Source organism: Nematostella vectensis, chromosome 7, assembly GCF_932526225.1.
Source record: "Nematostella vectensis chromosome 7, jaNemVect1.1, whole genome shotgun sequence".
NCBI lineage: Eukaryota > Metazoa > Cnidaria > Anthozoa > Actiniaria > Edwardsiidae > Nematostella > Nematostella vectensis.
In genome coordinates this window covers 11,932,981-11,955,421 of record NC_064040.1, presented here as the reverse complement: position 1 = coordinate 11,955,421, position 22,441 = coordinate 11,932,981, and the positions used below count along the sequence as shown (strand labels likewise).

Here is a 22,441-nt window from a genome sequence, read left to right as displayed (position 1 = left end):
TTAAAACTAGGTATTCGACTTATCATAAGAGTGAGTTGTTTTAATGGCGATTGTAACTGGAAAAAGGATAAATCGTGGAGCTGGCAATGGACTAGAGATTCCTTGCATTTATACATTTTCTGGAGACAAAGAAATGTCAATCCCATGGTTGAAATTGAAGTTAGAAAATTGTAATTATGAAATTCTTTAATGGTTGCCTACTGGAAAGGCAGCTTTTGTGAAACATTACAACATTTCCGCTTTATATGTGATTTCAGCATGCATTGGATATGATAGATGTTTATCAGGTGTTGACTGATGTTGTAAAGCCAAACATCATTGTGGTCGCTAACGAGAGCTTGAAAATAAAGGAAAATCTCAGTTGGTGGTTTGAAATTATTGGTCGTTAACGGAGCTGGTCGCACCGATAAGTTGGTCGCTTACGAGAGCTTAGAATTACAGAGTTTGTGTGACAATTCAATCGGTGATTCGTGATCGTGGTCGTAATCGGAGCTGGTCGCTTACGAGAGTAAGATATCTGAAAGATGCATTTTGTTCTTGTCTATTCTCATATTTCAATCAACGCTTTATTTTAATTTAGAACATAAGGTTAGGGAATAGTATTGTCGGGGAGGGGGCTGGCTGTGTTGAAACAGTACAATGACGTCACGATCTGGGTTCAAGATGGCCGACGTCTTAGCACAAAGAGAACAACACACAGTTCGTGTGCTAAAAGGACCACATACAAGCACTAAAGAGCGCAAAAGAGCCAACAAATCCGATTCCTCAGATGATGAAGATGTGGAGAGTATTACCAAAGATTTTGAAGTCTGCGTTGCCATTGGAGATTACACTGCAAATGACAAGAGCCAACTCAGTTTTGAGAAAGGGCAGAAATTAGTTGTGCTGAGTAAAGAAACGAAAGATTGGTGGTGGGTGGAGCTAGAAGGTTCTTGTGGATATATACCCGTGAGCTATGTAACTTCTGAGGAAGTTCATAGACGGAATTTAGCATGGCAAGACGATGAGTATTTCGCCGATTATGGAAGTTTGAAAATCCATTTGGAAATGTTGAAGGACAAACCTCGTACTGAAAGCTACAGAATGGCCATAGAACAGGGGGCAGGTTATTTCAAGGATAAAGTTGTGCTTGATGTGGGATGTGGCACCGGAATCTTGAGCTTGTTTTGCGCACGAGAGGGCAAGGCGAGTAAGGTTTATGCAGTTGAGGCAAGTGAGATAGCCAAGCTTACTGAAGAAATAATAAAGCAAAATAACCTTGATGACAAGATAACAGTGATCCAAGGAAAAATAGAAGAGGTGGAATTACCAGAGAAGGTTGACATCATCGTCTCAGAGTGGATGGGGACATTTTTAGTGTTTGAGTTCATGTTGGAATCTGTGCTTACTGCAAGAGATATTTGGCTCAAGCCAAATGGCCTTGTGTGGCCTTCGGAAGCCAAACTTTTCCTTGTTCCCTGTTGTACTAAGACAGCTTATGATGAGGTCATTCACATCTGGAGGGATCAATATGGCTTTGATTATTCTCCAGCAATTTCTAAGGCAAAGCAAGAGTTTTTATCAAGACCAATCTACAACCATGTGTTCAACTATGAAGATTGTATTTCAACTCCCCAACCAATCATTAAACTGGACACTTTAAAAACTGCTAGACATGACCTTGAACACAGTGCTCATGGTTTTGAGTTTGTCATTGAGCAAGACTCTATGCTGTATGGTTTCTGTTCCTGGTTTGATGTGCTGTTTGGGAATATCCCACATGGGGAAGACAAGAGGAACTCAGCTGTGGTACTGTCGACAGGGCCTCAGTGTGACCTCACTCACTGGAAACAAGATTTGTTCTTGCTGGACATGCCATTACCTGTCCAGGAGAATGACCTCATAAAGGGATCAATTTGTCTGAAAAGGAACCCTGACTTCCGGCGTCATCTTAGTGTGGTGTTTGATTTTGTCATCCTTCATCCAACAAACCATAGAGACCTAGAAGTTATGCATAGTGTTGAAAAAAAGTTCGTCATTTGGAGGTAGATTCAGGTATGAACATGTATTTTAAGTGTTCAGGCATGTACCCAGGGGGGGAGGTGCAGGGGGTGCGTTCGCCCCTACAACAGCAAAAAGTCCACTTCCGGTTCGAAAAAAACTATAGTTACTGCAATGGATTAAAAAGAATCCTTTTTGTTTTTTGGGGGGGTGTTTTTTTATCAGAAAACTCCCCTCTCCCTCCACCCCCCCCCCCCCCCCCAGCTAGGTCCATTTTTTGTATTTCGCACCCCCTAAGAAAAATCCTGGGAACAGGCCTTGTGTCAAGACATATCAACATAATTGGTGGTGTATCATTTTACCATGTTTGTGGTGTTACAGTTTATTCAGATATTAACAAACAATACAGTATGTTTGCTAGCTGAACTTAAAGGTTTTCCGATGAGGTTTGATAATGGTCAGCAAGGTAACCAGGCATTTCTCCAATGCAAAAATAGTTCATTATCACGCTAGTGCTTGGGAATATTTAACATTTGTCAAGCAAAGTACTCCTGAGTTTTAATTGCTGTGTCATAATAAGTAAAGCTGCAAAATTTCTAAATGTTAGAAAAACAAACAATGCCTTTTTAAAATTTTGTTCACTAATTTTTACAAGGAAATAACTGGTCGGACATTGATGCCCATCCACTGCAGATGGCAGACACATTAAAAACTTGAACAATAATTTTCAAACTTTGCAATTTAAATTAATATTTATATTGACTCAGTTCTAGTCTCTACTTTTTAAAACCAAGTAAATTTGTTGTACAATTCTAGCATGATAATGTTGTATGAATTATGCATTGTATCTCCATTATTTAAAAAAGGGCCTGCTATGAAGCTTTGCTCAAACGTGTAAACCAAAAACCCTCTTTTGTTATTTTTTTTTCTTGAGCTTCCAATTGAGGAGGTTAACACAGGACTAAAAATGTTAATGAACAGCCTCTGTTTGTTTTATGAGAGGATATTAGATCATTGATTTGTGAATACGACTTTGATCCAAATTTTACATTGAGTTAGAAATTTGTATTTTTGCAATATTTTAAAATTATATCAGATTATTAGTATTTTATGGCTTTTATGATGTAAAGAGGTTTGTTAGTCTGGCGGATATGTGCAGATTTTACCTTGAATTGCGCACTTTTTGCTAAAGTTACCAATTTTAGCATAGTGATAGTTTTTAATACCCCTTACAAGAAAGGCTGTAGAGCCAAGCTCAGTTCGGCTTTAATTTTTTATTAATAATGGATATTGGTTTGGCCTCCATTTTGAACCGGAAGTAAACTAGCTTTTTCCAAAAAATAAATAAACTCGCACCTTTTAAGAAAGTTTACTCATAGACAAATAAAATATAAGTCAAAGAATGCATCTAAACCAAAGCTTTCTGAAAGTAACCGCAAATCTTTCATTTTTGTAACTTTTACGGTAACAACCACTTTGAACCGGAAGTAGTCAAGTATAATACTGGCACGCTTGTTTTCACTTTGTTTCAAGAGTAGTTTAGGGGAATCTGATTTAATCACGGGTTATCTTGGGATATTAAGCTCCACCAATTGATTTCAACGTCTGTAAACGACCGCACACATGAATATGTGAAAGTGCTACAAGATGAATGTCTTTTGCTAGAAGGTGCGGTGTGAAATAAACGTCCCAGGTTTTACTATCGACTACTTCCAGTCAAAGCTGGCTATCTCCTATAAAGTTCCAAAAATGACAAATTTGCGGTTATTTTCAGAAATCTTGGGTTTAAATACATTCTTTGACTTTCATTTTAGTCGTCTAGTGGAAAACAGTATCAAAATGTGCAAGTTTATTTATTTTTTAGAAAAAGGTAGTTTACTTCCGGTTCAAAATGGCGGCCAAATCAATACTCCTTATTAATTAGAAATTAAAGCCGATCTGAGCTTGGTTCTATAGCCTATCTTGTAAAGGGTATTGAAAACTATCACTATGCTTCAATTGGTAACTTAAGCAAAAAGTGCGCAATTCAAACACATATCCGCCGGACTATGTTTCAATTACAGAGCTTATATTTTATGTTTCATAGAGTATTTTATTATATCTATAGAGTTTAAATAAATTGAAAAAAAAAATGCCCTGGATAATCTTTCTTATTGTTCATTATTTAGGCGCGTCTTAATTTTTGCGAAAATTTCTTTTATTTCGCAATCACGGGGAAAATGTGGTAAAAGTGTTCTTGTTCCTGAGCAAAATAAGCAGAAAAAGGTAATGCTTAACATTAACCCTCCTTCATAACAATTTTTTTGTAATAATTTTGTAATTACCATAATAATTTTTGTAATTATCATCATGTTATTTAGAAATCCGAGCCTAATCCTCATTTAGATCATTGCTTCTGCACAATTAGGTTTGAAAAGTATATATATATATAAATATAAGCGAAAATCTTCTAATATTTATTCATCCAAATACTTCTTCGCATAACAATTTCATAGTTTTTAATACTTGGCAACAAAAACTTGTGCCCCTGAAGTTAGGGTATGCTAAAAGACGCTCTTAACAACAACGTTTTTTCATCCTCAGAAAATGAAAACACAAAACATTACTTGTAGAAAAACAATATTTAGTATCAAATATGTAGAATAAAAAAAAACACCGGTTGTGGTTCATTTCAATAAATTCGGCAATGGTACCTCCCCTCTAAGAAAACATCTGTTCCGCTATTTGAAATAATTCAAATTTCTGAATAACGTTGACAAACAAAGCTACTAACTCAAAGCTACTAACTCCTTTTTCACAATTTAAATATGAGTGCTTTTGATGCATTCCGACCATCCATTACATTATTAAAAGTATTCAACATTGACAATACTATTTTTCTTCGCCAAATGAAACAGTCCCGTTTTATTTAGTTAGTGCAGTCCGTGAGGGAATTACCCACAAAAGGTTCCCGAAGCACTCCTTGATATTTGTTTGTTTTCGTATACTAAGAGCTTTATGCAAAAAGGATTATGGGATACATTTTTTTTCATTTCGGAGAAGGTCGCAAATTACTACGAATGGTACGAAATGCTATAATCTTTACTCGACCCTATACTTCGATTGCAAAGAGAGAAAATGAAATTCGTTTGATATATTATTGATAACCATCCTTTTTATTTCCAATTGCACAGATAGTTTGAGGTCACGAAATTGTGTTTTTCTTCTTGTTGGAAACTACAAGAAACTAGTGGAACAAATGGTCGGTTTTACAGGCCAATAAAAGATATTTGACTATTCCCCATACCGCATAAACCGCTATTGTCTTCTAAAGCTGAGAGGAAGGATTCATTTAAAGTTGATATTATCGACCATTTGTACTTATCTCGAGAAAATTGTTAAGTAATCCATGGGGCGTCTGGATTCATGAAACATTTAAGACCTAAACATACTGGCAACACTGACATGATGAGAAACAAGCTGGGAATTTTCGGCTGAAGATTCGTATCTTATATACACGGTAAGAGACTTAATGCTCTAAAACTCTTGTATAGAATTATTTGCAAGCGTTTAATATCAGCAAAAGTGATAACAAGGATGTCACGAGTTCAGGGCAAATTAACCCCACAATATTATATGTTTACGCGAAAGAATGCTAAATAGGAACTTCATTTATAAAAAAGTACCACATTACAAAAGGAAGCTAGGCGGAAACATAGCCAATCCCAGCGTTTCTTTTGTTTTATGTTTACTCCATGTCTTTGTTCGTAAAATCACAAAAATGCCTTTTCCTCAGCCCATGAGTAAGATGTTAGTTTGATTTTTGTTTGCTACCCGTGATATATCCTTTTTGTGGTATGCTGTCAAGTTTATTTGATTTTGACTTATTTCCTATGATCTATTCTTCCTGGAAGTAGAGGGGGAAAACACCACTGCATTTTGATGACAGCCATTCACAGCATCGCAAAGATTTTTGTAAAATCTTTTATCATAGTCACAATCAGGCTCTCTTTTATTTATGTTTACATTATTTTTAGTAATTAGAAAATAACTTCCCAAAAGCATCTTTATCTTCGACTTTCCAAAGTCAATCGTTACAAATGCCAAAGGGATTGTAGATACGGCAATAAAAATGGTATTCTCAACAGCTCTACTTTTAGAGGCTAGGGTGAAAAAATGGCAGATTATAGAACCCTTCCTTCCTTCCTTTCTTCTTCCTTCCTTCCTGAGTCCATCTCCATATAAGGAAATTGAGAAGAGCGTTTGACAGGTGATAACGCATCATGTCGATGACAGTGACTGTCCCGTAGTGTGTTTGTGCCGTGACGGTGGCGTGACATTACAGTGACGTGAATATATCGTGGCTATCACGTTGCCTGACAAAATCGTGACGATGAGGTGGCAGTACACGTGACAATGTCGTGCCACTACAGTAGACGTGACGTGACAAAACCGTGCCGATGAAGAGTCGATTAAGCTAACCTTAACGACACGTGACATAACAGTACCATGACGACGAAGTGACGTGTACCAGTACGCGCTATGGACAGCCTTAGTTGTGAATCTCTTCTTCGTGTGGTTGAGTTTTTAAATTATTTTATTTTCTTTCAGAAATGGACGTGTTCTGCTTGGTAATGCTCGTCATATTCTGCTGTGGTCACGTGGTACACTCTAGGTAATTACCAGTCTCCTAGCGTGATATGACGAGTAGTATTGCAGGGACGGAATGCGCCTTATTTTTAGAGAGCTCTTAACGGTGTGTTCTCATTCAAGGACAAATCAATTCTCAGATAGCATCCCAAAAATTATAGTAAAAAGGCGAAACTGGCATATCCTTTGATATAACACTCAATTTCAGGTACTTTTTTAAAAGTTATGTTCCGTGTTCAACCACCACTCCAGTAGGAAAAACTACTTAAACGCGAAACCACGCTATAAAAGGAGCGTGCTAAGGGCAGTGACACCTTCAGTTGTCGCTCAGCCGTCGAGCTGTCAAGACGTATCGGATTTTCTTATCGAAATCGAATATTTGGTTCCATATTTACTAGCAAAGGTAAAAAGAACCATTAAGTTGAGAAAGATGAGTAAGTTGTTTGGGTTTTAAAGGACGCATTCAGAGTTTTATTATGAAATTTTGTGTCTTTCGCTCTGCCTAACGGTTAGTCTGCCATGCTGGTTCTGATTTCCTTTTATAGCGCGGTTTCGCGTTTCGTTTATTAGAGCTAAACTAAACAACTAAAAGCTATTGTACTTGGTCTCCTTTTCTGATTCTCTTTCCATATATATATATATAGTACATAGAACCCGGGATATAAAACTCAAGAACAAGCGATTTGATTGGTTGAGAAACTCGGGATAAAATGCAATATACACCTCCTAGAAGGTGGATATTTTCCTGCGCCCCGAAATCAAGCAAAATGGCGGGTGTAACAGCCGATTTGCAAGTGTTTCCGAAAAGAAAATTGCTCTAAAGCTCGTTTTATATACTAGGATAATTTCGTCGGATAGAAAATTTACCTCGAGCCGAAGGTATTTCGCCACTATCCACCTTAATGGAAATGGTATAATAGTTAAATAGAAAATCTTTATACCCGCTGTATGTCTGCCTGAGTGTTCAATATAAAAGTCCTCATTTTGGGAACGCTTTTGGTCATTGGGCAATGAAGCTTTTCCTTGTTTCTTGTGTGAAAACGTTTGCCGGTTTTTTTCTGCTGGATTCTAGGCCATCAAACAAACAAGAACACGGCAAACTCCGAAACGATACGGCCAGCGGCAACTTCACTGCATCGCAGAATAAGAGTTTTGTTAGTCAAAAGCTTGATGAGAAAAATGTAAATAATAAAGTGAGGCACTTGGACGCATCTGAAATGCTCAAAATACTTCTGAAAAACTACGACCGACGGATAAGGCCTGGCCTTGAAGGTAATCGACCTTCCTATCTCTCATCTCCTGTTCATTGTACCAATGCCTGTCGTTTTTTGTCCATAGACTTTTTGCAGTTAGGAGAGCTTAACTGCCCTCATCCTTTTCGTGCTTGCCCTGGTCATCTCTTGTTTTCTGTATATCTATCAACCTCATTGGGCGTCAGGATTTCTTATAGGTGGCCCAAAGGACCCAATAAATACCTCTCCTGTATTTCAAATAACATTTCAGCATTTACTGCAGGTTTGGCTGCAAGAAGGGAGAGGGTTTACCCTTGGTGCGCGCCCAAGCCTCCACTTTTTGCGTTAGGTATTTGCCTCCCCTTACAATACCGACATTTTTGCCACAGAAGGTCCAGTTGAAGTGCAAGTCAACATGTTTGTTTCGTCAATAGAAGGGTTTCAAGAGCTTACCATGGTACGTATTAGCTATTCTGTTTATAGTTGATCTGCTGATAATTTATCGTTATAATCAATTTATTTTGTTATTATCCTGATTTAGGACTTCTCCATGACGATCTATTTTCGTCAATGGTGGCGTGACTCGCGCTTGGCGTACGGTGACATGTACCACAGGGATTCCGTGACAATAGGTGGCGATATACTCAAGCAAATATGGCTTCCCGACACGCACTTCGAGTACGAGAAAAAGCCCAAGGATCGCACGCGTGATCATGTGTTCTTGTTGAAGCTGTGGAGGGATGGTACCATCATGTGGAGCAGAAGGCAAGTCATGTCTTACAGAATGCAAGGGCACCCAACGACGGAAATTTCACAACCGGCCTAAAATGAGTTGAGATACCGTTTTTATTCGTTTGCAGTCATTTTTATACAATATAGAGCTTTCCTAGATATTTTTTATTTGTTCGGATTTGCTAGGCAAAATTACAGCCATCCGAAAAATCTCGTTACTCATCCCGGGGCATCCGAAACTCCTAGCGATTCTAAGATCCGAAATGTCTAGGTAATGTCCATTGTATACTCGCTCCCGAAAATACTAGGGTTCCTTTTTTTGAAGCATGTCGGAGGTAAAAATCTCCCGGAGATTTTTTGGCCAAAAATTGTGATGGTAGTAACAAATGCAACTCCGAAAAACATAGGTGATCCAGCTCTCTTCCCGAGAGACATAGGTGATCTAGAAATATAAATTCTGAAAAAAGCAGACATTTCTAGGTCGACCCTGAAATCCGTATGTGACCTTGCTTCCGAACAGATATTTGACCGAAAATGGTCGTTTGGGTGCCCTTGACAATGGCACACACAATTGTACCGTCATGTGGAGCAGAAGGCAAGTCATGTCACACACAATAGCACACATAATGGTACCGTCACGTGTAGAAGAAGGCAAGTCATGTCTCACACAATAGCACACATAATTGTACCGTCACGTGTAGAAGAAGGCAAGTCATGTCACACACAATAGCACACATAATGGTACCGTCATGTGGAGTAGAAGGCAAGTCTTGTCACACACAATAGCACACATAATGGTACCGTCATGTGGAGTAGAAGGCAAGTCTTGTCGTCTCACACAGTACCACACACAATGGCACCATCACGTGGAGCAGAAGGCAAGTCATGTCACACACAATAGCACACATAATTGTACCGTCATGTGGAGTAGAAGGCAAGTCTTGTCGTCTCACACAGTAGCACACATAATGGTACCGTTATTTGGAGCGGAAATAGCTTTTCGCTAAAGGGGAGGCTTGGCTCGGTGGCAAAGGGGGGGGAGCCCAAAGGGGGATTTAAACCCACTAAACCCTCCCCCTAGATCCGCTACTGAAAGGCAAGTGATGTCTCACACAATAGCACACATAATGGTACCATCATGTGGAGCAGAAGGCAAGTCATGTAGTCTATGTATCATGTGGAGCAGAAGGCAAGTCATGTAGTCTATGTAAAAAGCGATATAAAAAAAACATATCTTTAATATTCAAAGTAACTAAGTGTAAAATACTTCAGATTCAGATTTCGGCATTTTTTGTAACCTTTTTGGAAATGATATAGGAGCGCTGTACTGACTGAGGGTGGGGGTGGGGGGGTGGGGTGCGCAGAAATAGATATCATATAAAAAAAACATAGTATTTGAAGATTCCTTAATAAGAAATTACCCACTTTTTGGCCGACAAGAAGAGTACGCGCACCCTTCGGACCTCCCTGTGTACGCGTCTACGATATCCATGTTTGCATAGACTCTTGCTACATACTTGATTCATTCCAGCGATTCTATCACAACAACCTGCGCCATGGACCTGCGCAGCTACCCAATGGATACCCAGAGATGCAACTTCTCCATTGAAAGTTGTAAGTGACATCAGCTGGAAGGCGATAGCGCTGAGCAGGGGTATGTTAATTTCCATAAGGTGAACTAAGGTAAGCTGAAGTAAGAAGAGATACTGCAAGATAAGTAAAGATAAGTAAGGCTAGAAATACACGTAGTATTCCTCTCTGTGCTGTTCCAGTTGGATACCCCATCATTGACGTCCGTCCAAGGGTATGTTAATTTCCATAAGGTGAACTAAGGTAAGCTGAAGTAAGAAGAGATACTGCAAGATAAGTAAGGCTAGAAATACACGTAGTATTCCTCTCTGTGCTGTTCCAGTTGGATACCCCATCATTGACGTCCGTCCAAGGGTATGTTAATTTCCATAAGGTGAACTAAGGTAAGCTGAAGTAAGAAGAGATACTGCAAGATAAGTAAAGATAAGTAAGGCTAGAAATACACGTAGTATTCCTCTCTGTGCTGTTACAGTTGGATACCCCATCATTGACGTCCGTCCAAGGGTATGTTAATTTTTATAAGGTCAGCTAAGGTAAGCTGAAGTAAGAAGAGATACTGCAAGATAAGTAAAGATAAGTTGGGCTAGAAATACACGTAGTATTCCTCTCTGTGCTGTTCCAGTTGGATACCCCATCATTGACGTCCGTCCAAGGGTATGTTAATTTTTATAAGGTCAGCTAAGGTAAGCTGAAGCAAGAAGAGATACTGCAAGATAAGTAAAGATAAGTAAGGCTAGAAATACACGTAGTATTCCTCTCTGTGCTGTTCTAGTTGGATACCCCATCATTGACGTCCGTCCAAGGGTATGTTAATTTTTATAAGGTCAGCTAAGGTAAGCTGAAGTAAGAAGATATACCGCATGATAAATAAAGATAAGTAAGGCAAGAAATACACGTAGTATGCCTCTCTGTGCTGTTCCAGTTGGATACCCCATCATTGACGTCCGTCCAAGGGTATGTTAATTTTTATAAGGTCAGCTAAGGTAAGCTGAAGTAAGAAGATATACCGCATGATAAATAAAGATAAGTAAGGCTAGAAATACACGTAGTATGCCTCTCTGTGCCGTTCCAGTTGTATACCCCATCAATGACGTCTGAGCAAGGGTTTGTTAATTTCTATAAGGGGAGCTAGGACCGGGGAGCTAAGTGTAAGCTGAAGTAAGAAGAGATACTGCATGATAAGTAAAGATAAGTAAAGTTCGAGATGCACTTAGTACGCCAGGGCTGTAGCAGGAGGTGGGGCACTGTGGGCGTGTACTTCCCCAAGTACTTTAAAAAAATGTAAGGAAATGAACAGTTGGGGCGTGACTGTGCCCCTCAATATTGTAAAATGTTTCTGTATCTTGCCCCCCAATATTTGTTTTTATTTCTGTATCGTGTCCAAAATATTTTCTTTTTTTTCTGTATCGTGTCCCACCAAAAAAATTCCTTATGGTTTCCCAATATTTGAGGCTCTGTATGTTGCAGTGCAGCAGATGTTATAATGGCAGAATGAATAATATGACATGGGGTGGGTTAAGTAAAGCAAAAGGCCATTAAGCATTTCTTCCCATCTGTCCTGCTGGGTTCCCAATATCGCTTGATATGTACTCCCATCGTTATGTAATAAACGGGAACGTCCTCCCATTGGAAAATCCACCAAGGACGCGTAGGATGAGGGCCAGTCATTTTTTATTTTATTTTCCGTGCTGTTGATGTTGGCAAAACCTACAAGGAACCAATAAAAACCTATACAATGAATTAGTGTAAATTAGGGCTTCCTATATCGAATACCATCCAGGCGCGTTCACAGGGGGGTGCGTGTTATGGTTTGATTAGGAATTTTTATTCAAAAAATTTCTTAAAAGATGAGATCATTTCTTACCGCCATCAATAGCAACCTTGGATTTCCCTAGATGACATCGTAAAAGAATGTCGACTTTGTTGTGGTTCTGGTTTATAAGCCACTATCATATCCTTTAACTTTCTTTTTAGCCTCCAAGTTGTAAACCCACCATCGAAGCCATACATGACGATCTAGAGCTATAAAGTTGATAGGAGAAATGTCTCTTACTTTTTCCTTCTCTTTTGATGGGAGAAATGATGATGGGAGAAATGTCTCTTATTTTTTCCTTCTCTTTGTGCTGTTCCAGTTGGATACCCCATCAATGACGTCGTCTACAAATGGCGTCTCGGTAGAAGCGATGAGGATATTAAAGTAAAACAAGACCTTGCTCTCACAAAGTTCACACTGTGGAAAATCCAGACTTTTACAAAAATTTCGCATTATGTCACAGGTAAACACTTGTCCAAACAAAATACAAGTGATTTCCAGGACCAGGGTGATCTCCCGATGTACTTTGCCGACTGTTATCTTTTTCCAGGGTCTTTTTCAGGGATTGTTGCCGAGTTCACTATGACAAGAAGAGCGCTTTATTACGTCATCCAGATCTTCTTGCCATGCGCAATGATCGTCTTTCTCTCTTGGGTATGTCTATCCCCGCCATCCAATATCTGATGTATGTTTTATGATTTCATTCATGATGCCAGTCATACATGATATTAAAATGTGAAGTAGTATTTGCTCGAGATTTATATAGAAAATGTCATTAACATTGTTTGTCTGTTAAGACTACGGTTTTGCCCAGGGCTGCCCCGTATAAACTGAAAAACATAAATGATTATGCCAAGTGTATTCAGCCACTCTCCTGTGCATTTTAACATCCTTGACCCGCCTTTAGTACGGATTCATTTTGCATATGGCGTCAATAAAGTAATCTATTGACCATAAGAGCTGCAAAACAGCTATTTAGGTTTCAACTTTCAAGCTATGTCTTTTGTTATCCCAGTGACGCATCATTTGATTCGTCGCACTACTTTCTTTAAGATATCATTTTGGATCGATAGTCACTCGACGCCCGCTCGTATCGCTCTCGGGATCACAACTGTACTATCGATGACGACACTTCTTTTCGGCGTCCAATCGTCCCTGCCAAAGGTCCCGTATGTCAAGTCCCTGGATGTTTACATGTTTGTGTCGTTCACGCTGGTCTTTGCGTCTCTGATCGAGTACGCATGCGTGCATTACAACATCACAAAAAAAGACAGGGCGGTGTTCCAGGTCGCCCAGCAACAGAAGCAGACCCACATGGAGAAGGCCACAGTAAGGATTTAGATTCATCAGGTCATGAGAACTATGAAAGCTGATTTTCCCGGAGATTTTTCTCCAAAATATGTAGCCTACGTAGCAAGCGTTTCTGTTTCAGCAGGAATAGAGAGCGAGCGAAGAGTATGGCCGCGCGATAAATGTCTCTATTCCTGCTGAAACTAAGAAGAAACGCTTGGTACCCAGGCTACAAAATATGATCAAGAAATCTTCAGAAAATCTTCAAGATTCATATTCCTCTGTTTTGTATTGTTTCGCTCCTCCCCGCTCCCTCTAATGACACAAAAGCACACCCAATTCTAAGTCCCCTACAAAGCAAGTAAGATGCTGTTGAAATAAGAATATCTGCTAGTAATATTACATGACATGACTATAAGCCTGCTTGCTCTCATTCGGGTTATATGTAAATGTTTTGTTTTCGAATATTGGGAATCCTGTGTTGCTCCTGAAGGCCGAGGTGCACTGGGACTGCAATCTTGGATATACCAGCGCCAGATAATAGTTATCAGTACAATAATCTTTATCCAGCGACATACATTAGAATAAGCTCAGAAACGCCAAGTATATCATAATCTAGCCTCTCCTGGGACCCATTTTTCCATCTCTCTATTTCTTCCTGCATCTCGGCTCCATGCTACTTCATACTTAGCTTGTTGTTCCGTGTTTTCAAGGGTAACAAAGAAACCGTTCGACTGCTGCGAAGAATGAAAGGTCAATCGATGAACTTCAAAATGGCAGCTTTTGGCCGACTCGGGCCCACTTCAAAAAGCTCAACCGAGGCGGCGGCATGGTCAGCGGTAAACCTCGTACCCAGTGCTTTGGATGGAAAATCGGTGCCTTCCGACGAGAACCTGGTGCCGAGAGTGAACTTGGTGGATCGCTACTCCCGTGTTTTGTTTCCATCATTCTTCCTAGTATTCAATATCATATATTGGCCTATCTACATGCTATAGAGGAATATCATATATTGATCTATATATGCATTAAAGGAACATCATTTACCCAACGCTGTTGTGACAAGTGATACCGCTGACGCCAATTACTACAGGTTCGGTGAAATGCCTAGGGCTCTGGTTTTGGCTTGAAAGTACTTAAAAGTAATAATGCAACAGCATAAGAAAATTAACAAATAAATGAAAAACAATTATATAAATTATCAATTGCCAACAGGGTAGAAGTTCTGTTACGAAGCTAGATTTAGTTATTTGTAGTCCCTAGCGGAAACATAAAATTAGCCTTGTAGTCTCTTCTGCAAAGATGTTTTTGTAGGAAACTCCCTATAAGTCAGCTTTATCATATTAATCAATATTTGTGAAAGGCTCAGCTCAGAGGAATTCCCACGGTACTCCAAAACTTTTCTTTTCAGCTGTTCCAAAGATTCTAATCTAAATCACATCCTCAGTATCCGCCCCTGACGGGGCGTAATTAGCCGAGTGTAAACCGTGAGAACCACCCCGAGCCGAGCCTCATAAAAGGGGCCTGCACGCTCTAAGTAAATCAGTGGATCATCAGTGCCATGAAAGATCCCAGAACTTGGTACCTCTCGTAACAGCAAGTTTAATAAAATGTTATGTAATAAGCTTTGTAATAAGCTCAGTATGTATATAATTAACAAAATACAGCATGGAAAATGCTTTGTACAGTTTTTATTCACTTGTTGTTTTGTATCAAAAAAACTCACTCGTTCGCTGCGCTCACTCGTTCGTTTTTTGATACTGCACAACTCGTGAAAAAAAACCGTACGCGTGCACTTTCCATGTAGTCTCTATTCACTGCTCGGAGGCAACCGCAGGGAGCAAGTCTATTCGTCGATTCGTGGTAGTGTACTAGATGGGAGTCGATTTTTCATGTCAGGTAACAGTCATGTCACAGAAGCTTTTAGTGCGTTACCGGTTCGATCGCATGGTTCGCAAGGAGTGCCAAGTTCTGAGTTCTCGATTTTCAACAATCTGCAGGCCAGCAGTCGATTTCTGGGCATACGCGAGATGTACATATGGAAGTCAATATTTCTTGTCCAGTCATGTGAGTTTCATGTCCAGTTTCACGACCAAAGCGACCGCGACTCCACGGTTCCTTCGGCCCATTTGAGTTATCAGTCGTGTTATTCGAAGAATGAAGCAAAGAAAAAAACATACATCGAGTTTTACTATCGATTACCAGAATTGCGTATATGGTCTAAAACTATGTTCTTGAAACCAACCATAATTTAAAAAGCAAAAATACACATATCAATATTTGGGTGACCTTAAATCTCGCTCTCATTTACGTATACACGGGTACTTAAAATTACAGTAGGTAGACGTAGCCCTACCTACACGTACAATATACCCCACTGGCTTGGGTATCCTGTGGAGCCGCGTCTTTGCGTGACATATCACGTGCTATCTTCATTTCTCAGAATGCTATTAATAGTTTTAAAAACAACATTCAACACCAAGTATCGCGTATAAGAACTCGTGATTTATCTGAACTAGCAGATTCCAAAAAAGATATCGGGAAATTGTCTCTACTAACGGATTTCCGACCATGGCGGTGAGTATAATACAAAAACTCAACAGTTAGTCTCAGTGAATTCAGTAGCTGAAAAGGTCAATTAGCGAAGAGCCCACAATAACCAACATATATTTGAAAAATCACTTTAGGAATTAAATATCTTTTAGCCATTTAAAAAAGTTCGAACACCCATTAGGTGTTCACATGATAGTTTTGAAGGAATCGAACATTTCTTTGAAAGTCAATTAAGGAAGTGAACTTTTACTGATCACTAATTTCCGGTTCACTAAGATACGAGCAAATTTGTGACTAGATCGATGGTAATAATAATAATAATAATAATAATAATAGATTGATCTTCGTCCTTGCTTTAAAACAATCACAAAAGCGAGTTAAATTAGAAGTGTAATTTATTTCTATTGTGGATAGAGTAAAAAAAAAACATTCAACTCATACTTTGCAGCTTTCGTTTTTACAAAGTTACATCAATGTCCCGGCTTTGACATAATACATACTCTAATAAAATACTTAGTTGGATATATACCGATTCTTATAAGCAGATTTTAATAATAATCACTCCTCGAGTCTTTAACGCGTTTAAACACATTCTCTCCAGAAACTTCCCTGCTAGCAGAGGCCTCATTTCTCTGTATTTCGCTGGGCTAGCGGAAATCCAGAAACTTGATCTAATAAGCCTTGGGCTATCACGCGCTTAAAAAAACGCAGTGGCTATTCGTACGGATCCGTATCCCGACTTCAATTTTCTATTCGTACGGAAGTTTTACTTTTTTTACTTTTTTCTTCGAATTGAAATGCAACTAAGAATTCTTATTGCCATAGATATGCTAAGGAGTATCAAGCGATAAAATAAAGCATTAAAGTTTAAAATATGGGCTCGTGAACATTATCGAGCGGCAGAATCCGCTACACTTTGAAAATCTCCGGGGCCACGCGTGAATGGAATTTGATTCTCTTTTCAAGTTATCGTTGAAAAATTTTTTGAATTTTATACTTTACCGGGAGAATAGTCTACCAAGGAAAAGCAGCAAATATGTTTCACCCAAGAGTTATGGATACTTTAGTGTCTTTCGGTAAAAAAAAACGAGAAAATATCCTTCCGTACGAATAAGCTGCTTCGCGTGCTATTCATACGGACATCAAAACAAGCGCATCAGACAGTTCACAAATGATTTGAAATTGTATTTAAGGAAGAAAATTACACTAATATAGAAATATTGAATAGACTGGTGGACATATGAAGAAAACGTTGTCGTTTTGAGGGACTGGTACCGAGGAATCTTTCTTTTCAGATACTTCCTGAAGAAAAATGAAGAAAATACACTTTATTAACCGAGCGCGAGGTCCGTACTGAGAAATCTCAGCCCGCGGGAATTTTTGTACAGACCGAGGCCGCAGGCCAAAAGAGACCAAGGACTGAGATTTCTCAGCGCTCGGTTAATAAGTAGTATTTAGTTGCATTTCAATTCGAAGAAAAAAGCAAAAAACTTAAACTTTCTTACGAATAGAAAACTGAAGTCGGGATACGGATCCGTACGAATAGCCACTGCTTTAAAAAAACATTTCGAAACTTCCTCACGTTTGGATACTTCGTGACGCACGAGATAATAAAACTAACACAACACATAATATGTCTGTCACTATGGTTGCGTACCCAGCACTCGGGGGAAAGGTTAGGCAGTTAAAGGGAAATGAGTGCATAGATTTTGACGGCAATTCAAAAAAATAGGGGGGTAGGGAAAGGGGGGGGGGGGAGGCTGCGCACCCCCTGTTTACAAATATTCAACAGTCAGATATCCAGATATCGTTTTTGGTTGATGATGAAGCGGCAAGGAGTCTTCCCTGCTAAAAGAGGCTCCTTTTCTCTGTGTTTCGCTGGGCTGGCGTTCGCGAGGAAAACAGACTGTTTTTCCTCGCGAACGCGAGCCCAGCGAAACACAGAGAAAAGAGGCCTCTGCTAGCAGGGAACAAGGAGTCCGAATTTTTGAGCAGGTTAACCTTTGCTAAATGCCCAGGGAAAGTCCAGAGAGACGATAAAAAAAAAAACAATTAAACGATACATTCGGCAGAGAAAACAATACCGAGCAGGAAAAATTAGTTACCTCTCTCTCAGATATAAAACGATCTTCCTAATTTATGTAACTAGTCTAGGCCGTAAAGGTTTTTGAAATTTCTGTCTAAATATAAATAAAATATTGTTTCCACCACTCGAAAATAAACTTAATATCCTCGCGCCACCGTGTAATATCCTCTATATATTAATGGTACTTAAAATTCACTGAATGACAAAAAAAACTTATCCTATACTTTTTGTTTTAACAGAATGTTCATGTAGACCCAAATATCTTAGTGGAGGAGAATGGGAACGCTTCATCATCGTCATCATCATCGTCATCATCATCGTCATCATCCCGAAGAAGTTCAGCTAGCAATAACGATTTTCTGACTGCCACTAGCACGCTAGCTATGTTATCAAATGGCCTATATCACAGACAAGGACGAAACTCAATAAACGGACTTCATGAACTAAGTACAGATACCAACTACGGATCGCTTGTCACAAACCAGCAAGGTATTTCACCAAATAATGAAAGTCTCAGACCAAGAAATGACTCAACAATCGGCTCAGACGTTTTCTACCTTGCCTCGCAAGAGGCTCCAAGTACATGGAAATGTGCCGTCTCCTACATGTGCTGCTTTTGTAGCGCTCTTGTCGATGGAGATTCCGGTTCTAAGCACCTTAGTATATTCCACTGGACAATCACGGTTACGTTTGGCATCGTTCTTCTCCTCGGGAGGGAGGCATCTAATGACAAAGTTCCTCTGTCCGTCTTTGAGGTCTTCCAGGCGATTTACATGTGTTTAGCTGTTATATGGATGTCTTGCGTGACATACTGCTGTCAAGGCCGCTGTTGCATTCCTAAACATCCAAAGTCACGCATTCCAGGTTATCTGATTTTCGGAGTGACTTTTTTTCTCGTAGGAAGCTCTTTCCTTACTTTATGCAAGATCGTTGGCATTCTTTTGGGGTTAAGTTGTGAAAAGGAGACGCAGTCTTATAAAGCATCCCATGCTTTGTATCATTTCTCCAAATTCGTCTTCTTAAACTTTCAGTTGTATTTTTTCTGCCGATTTTCGAACAAGTCCTTCTTCAACCGATGGGGCAGCAGTTTTTTTCTCATGCACATTATTGGTGTCAACATGTGTTCATGGTTTTACGTCATCATAGAGGAATCTGCAGAAGACATGAAACCAACCAAACCGCCAAACACCTACAGCCAGTCATGCAATGCAACAATGGCGATGGAAAACTTAATCAAAAAGGCTAACTATTTCTTGTACCCCTTTGAGATCGAATACTCTGTAATGTCTTCAGGTTTGCTTTTTAACTTATGGTACTCCCTCAAACAGCCACCTGACTACAACTCTGTTGAAAGTAGCGATGCAAACAGCGAAACAAACGGTAACGGCATCTTTTCTTCCAAGTTTTGCGGCCTGAGCGCCGCCTGCTCCACGTGCTGTAAATGTAAACCTGAAAGCTCCCCCCAAGGACATGCTAGAACGGTGGCTTTCTGGAAAAACGCCATTTGTGGGTTTTCCATTGGGATAATTACCCTAGTTGGACTCCTTGTTTTGATCATCTGTGTCTATGCTGAGAAGGATGTCGCACGTATTAATCCCTGGAATGCTTATTACGGCGTACGGATTCTTATTTACATTATGATGGCCTTCGCATCCTTGGTGGGGATAAACTGTCTCGTACATTTCCACCCTTCATCTTCTTCTTCCCACACCATTGTTGACACAGTTCTGCTAATGATTGGCATAAGTGGAGCGTTCATATTAACCGGTTTTCAAATCGTAGTGGGATTTACAGAGCTGAAAAGCAAAAGGGATAAAACCTATGTCACGTTTTTCCTGTTAGATGCCGTTGCAGCAACCGTTCAGTTCACGGTGCAAACGCTTTTCGTCATCAGAGCTTTGCTTCGTTCGGCTGAGTCTTACGATAATGAAGTCTACCGAGATGTCAGCATAAGGACTCTCTCATGGTTCATTCGCCAGATTGCGGCGCTTCTCAGCATTGTTAATTTTGCATTATGGGCTATGAACACATTTGAGATCAACTTTAAGGAGATGAATAACCCGGAGATTTCCGTGATAGACAGTACTGTCTGGTCCGTTGTTCGACACATCGCATACCCACTTTGCATCTTTTTCAGACTGCATTCTGTGTTTTGTTGCTTTGAGATCGTCATTAACAGATTTGGTATCGACGCTATTGCAGATAGCAGGCTGCGAAATATCTAGTGAGAGAAGGAGGAGAAGAAGGAAGAATCAGGGGGAGGAGGAAGGAGGAGGGATTGAGGAGTAGCAGTGAGGAGGAGGAGAAAGAATTGGTGGAAGTGGAAGGTGTCTATCATATAAGCACCATGCATGGTCGTTAAAAAGAGTGGATGCCATATTGGATTGTTTCAAAACGTCAAAACACAGGCGCATACGAGATGAGGGAGAAGGGGGGGGGGGGGAGTGCGCAGGGTGGGCGTGATCCCCCCCTGGCGGCCAAAACGTGGATCATTTCAAATACTATTGTCACGCGGGAATTATCACAGGGTGTCAGGGATAAGCTACTATTTTTCACGCGGGGAATTATCACAGGGTGTCAGAGATAAGCTACTATTTTTCACGCGGGGAATTATCACAGGGTGTCAGGGATAAGCTACTATTTTTCACGCGGGGAATTATCACAGGGTGTCAGGAATAAGCTACTATTTTTCACGCGGGGAATTATCACAGGGTGTCAGGGATAAGCTTCTACTTTTCACGCGGGAAATTATCACAGGGTGTCAGGGATAAGCTATTTTTTTTTCACGCGGGAAATTATCACAGGGTGTCAGAGATAAGCTACTATTTTTCACGCGGAGAATTATCACAGGGTGTCACGGATAAGCTACTACTTTTCACGCGGGAATTATCACAGGGTGTCAGGGATAAGCTTCTACTTTTCACGCGGGAATTATCACAGGGTGTCATGGATAAGCTTCTACTTTTCACGAGGGAATTTATCACAGGGTGTCAGGGATAAGCTACTACTTTTCACGCGGGGAATTATCACAGGGTGTCAGGGATAAGCTTCTACTTTTCACGCGGGAAATTATCACAGGGTGTCATGGATAAGCTTCTACTTTTCACGCGGGAAATTATCACAGGGTGTCAGGGATAAGCTACTATTTTTCACGCGGGAAATTATCACAGGGTGTCAGAGATAAGCTACTATTTTTCACGCGGGGAATTATCACAGGGTGTCACGGATAAGCTACTACTTTTCACGCGGGAATTATCACAGGGTGTCAGGGATAAGCTACTATTTTTCACGCGGGGAATTTTCACAGGGTGTCAGGGATAAGCTACTACTTTTCACGCGGGAAATTATCACAGGGTGTCAGGGATAAGCTATTACTTTTCACGCGGGAAATTATCACAGGGTGTCAGAGATAAGCTACTATTTTTCACGCGGGGAATTATCACAGGGTGTCACGGATAAGCTACTACTTTTCACGCGGGAATTATCACAGGGTGTCAGGGATAAGCTACTATTTTTCACGCGGGAATTATCACAGGGTGTCATGGATAAGCTACTACTTTTCACGCGGGATAATTATCACAAGGTGTCAGGGATAAGCTACTACTTTTCACGCGGGGAATTATCACCGGGTGTCAGGGATAAGCTACTATTTTTCACCCGGGAATTATCACAGGGTGTCAGGGATAAGTCTAGTACTTGCAACGCGGGGAATTAACGCAAGTTTCGCTGTTTTTATAACTTTATCATTTTAGACAATTTACCGCCACTTGTGCCGGGAGTTGATAATGCGTTTTGTTTAGTTAGCGGCCAATGGAAGTTGGCCCCTCACTAAATTGTAGGCGTGTCCACATTGTTTTCAAGTGATAGTCGAGAATCGTAAATCGAGCGCCTTTTCCCGTTCCGTATTCATCAACTACCGGTAAAAAGTTGGATTTGACTTCTTGAGCAGTTAACTCTAGGTATCGTCTAGGTCTAGTGAAACTCTGTATAGCCAGGTTTGGTATTAAGGAAGAAGTGCAGAAATGATTGAAATGCTGCCAATTATTGTGACCACGCATGAAGCTTGCCATGCGCACTAGCACAGCAAGCATCTAGTGTGTTATCTCCGAAAGTCAATAATAACCATGTAATCATTACGCAGATCACGGCAAGTCCAAGGGTAACTCACTGGCACACCCATGTAGGAAGGTCACTCTTCGTACACCTATTGGCTAAAAACCTTCCAAACAAAAATAAACGCTTTTCGGGGTGTCAGTGAAGCATTTCCTTTTGGACTTGCCTTGTTACGAACACATAAAAGGGATGCGGTACAATACCCCCCAAAATTTTCTTGTAATCGTCTTGTACACACTGTGTAAGGCATTCAGTTGTAACAGCGAACAAATAAACCTCGGTACCGTCCCAACATCTCGTCTCCAATCGTTGTTACACTATGCTTTTTCCATATGATACCTATGACTTTCCCACCCCTCCCCCCTTAGGTAATCAAGTGTGCGCGCCTGCAAACATCTTTTACTAACAAATAATATTTGATTCGTC

The 22,441-nt window shown here is 40.2% G+C and overlaps 2 protein-coding genes across 7 annotated transcripts; both read left to right on the top strand.

Moving 5' to 3' along the window:
- Nucleotides 1-493: 493 nt before the first annotated feature.
- Nucleotides 494-14,887, top strand: LOC5510742 (glycine receptor subunit alpha-2). 6 transcript variants are annotated; one of them, XM_032379948.1, is made up of 10 exons: nt 1,898-2,034; nt 6,571-6,634; nt 7,682-7,881; nt 8,231-8,298; nt 8,383-8,606; nt 10,105-10,187; nt 12,296-12,439; nt 12,527-12,630; nt 13,030-13,305; nt 13,980-14,887. In XM_032379948.1, the coding sequence occupies exons 2-10, from the start codon at nt 6,573-6,575 to the stop codon at nt 14,259-14,261; spliced, it is 1,443 nt and encodes a 480-aa protein (XP_032235839.1). In that variant the 5' UTR covers nt 1,898-2,034; nt 6,571-6,572; the 3' UTR covers nt 14,262-14,887. The 6 variants fall into 6 exon arrangements, 5 of the variants coding, with proteins under 5 accessions (XP_032235839.1, XP_032235840.1, XP_032235842.1 ...); XM_032379951.2 differs by lacking the exon at nt 1,898-2,034 and adding an exon at nt 5,046-5,479 and having other exon boundaries at nt 13,050-13,305; nt 13,980-14,120; XM_032379947.2 differs by lacking the exon at nt 1,898-2,034 and adding an exon at nt 5,072-5,479.
- A 143-nt stretch (nt 14,888-15,030) lies between these two features.
- LOC5510756 (proton channel OtopLc) lies at nt 15,031-22,309 on the top strand. The gene is made up of 2 exons (XM_032379946.2): nt 15,031-15,840; nt 18,142-22,309. The coding sequence occupies exons 1-2, from the start codon at nt 15,835-15,837 to the stop codon at nt 20,125-20,127; spliced, it is 1,992 nt and encodes a 663-aa protein (XP_032235837.1). The 5' UTR covers nt 15,031-15,834; the 3' UTR covers nt 20,128-22,309.
- Nucleotides 22,310-22,441: the final 132 nt, after the last annotated feature.

Bases quoted from the DNA above. Each gene is read 5' to 3' on its own strand.
- LOC5510742 (XM_032379948.1), top strand. From the start codon at position 6,573: ATGGACGTGTTCTGCTTGGTAATGCTCGTCATATTCTGCTGTGGTCAC. The intron at 7,882-8,230 runs GTAATCGACCTT...TTTTTGCCACAG, and splicing joins GATAAGGCCTGGCCTTGAAG to AAGGTCCAGTTGAAGTGCAA. The intron at 10,188-12,295 runs GTAAGTGACATC...GTGCTGTTCCAG, and splicing joins CAACTTCTCCATTGAAAGTT to TTGGATACCCCATCAATGAC.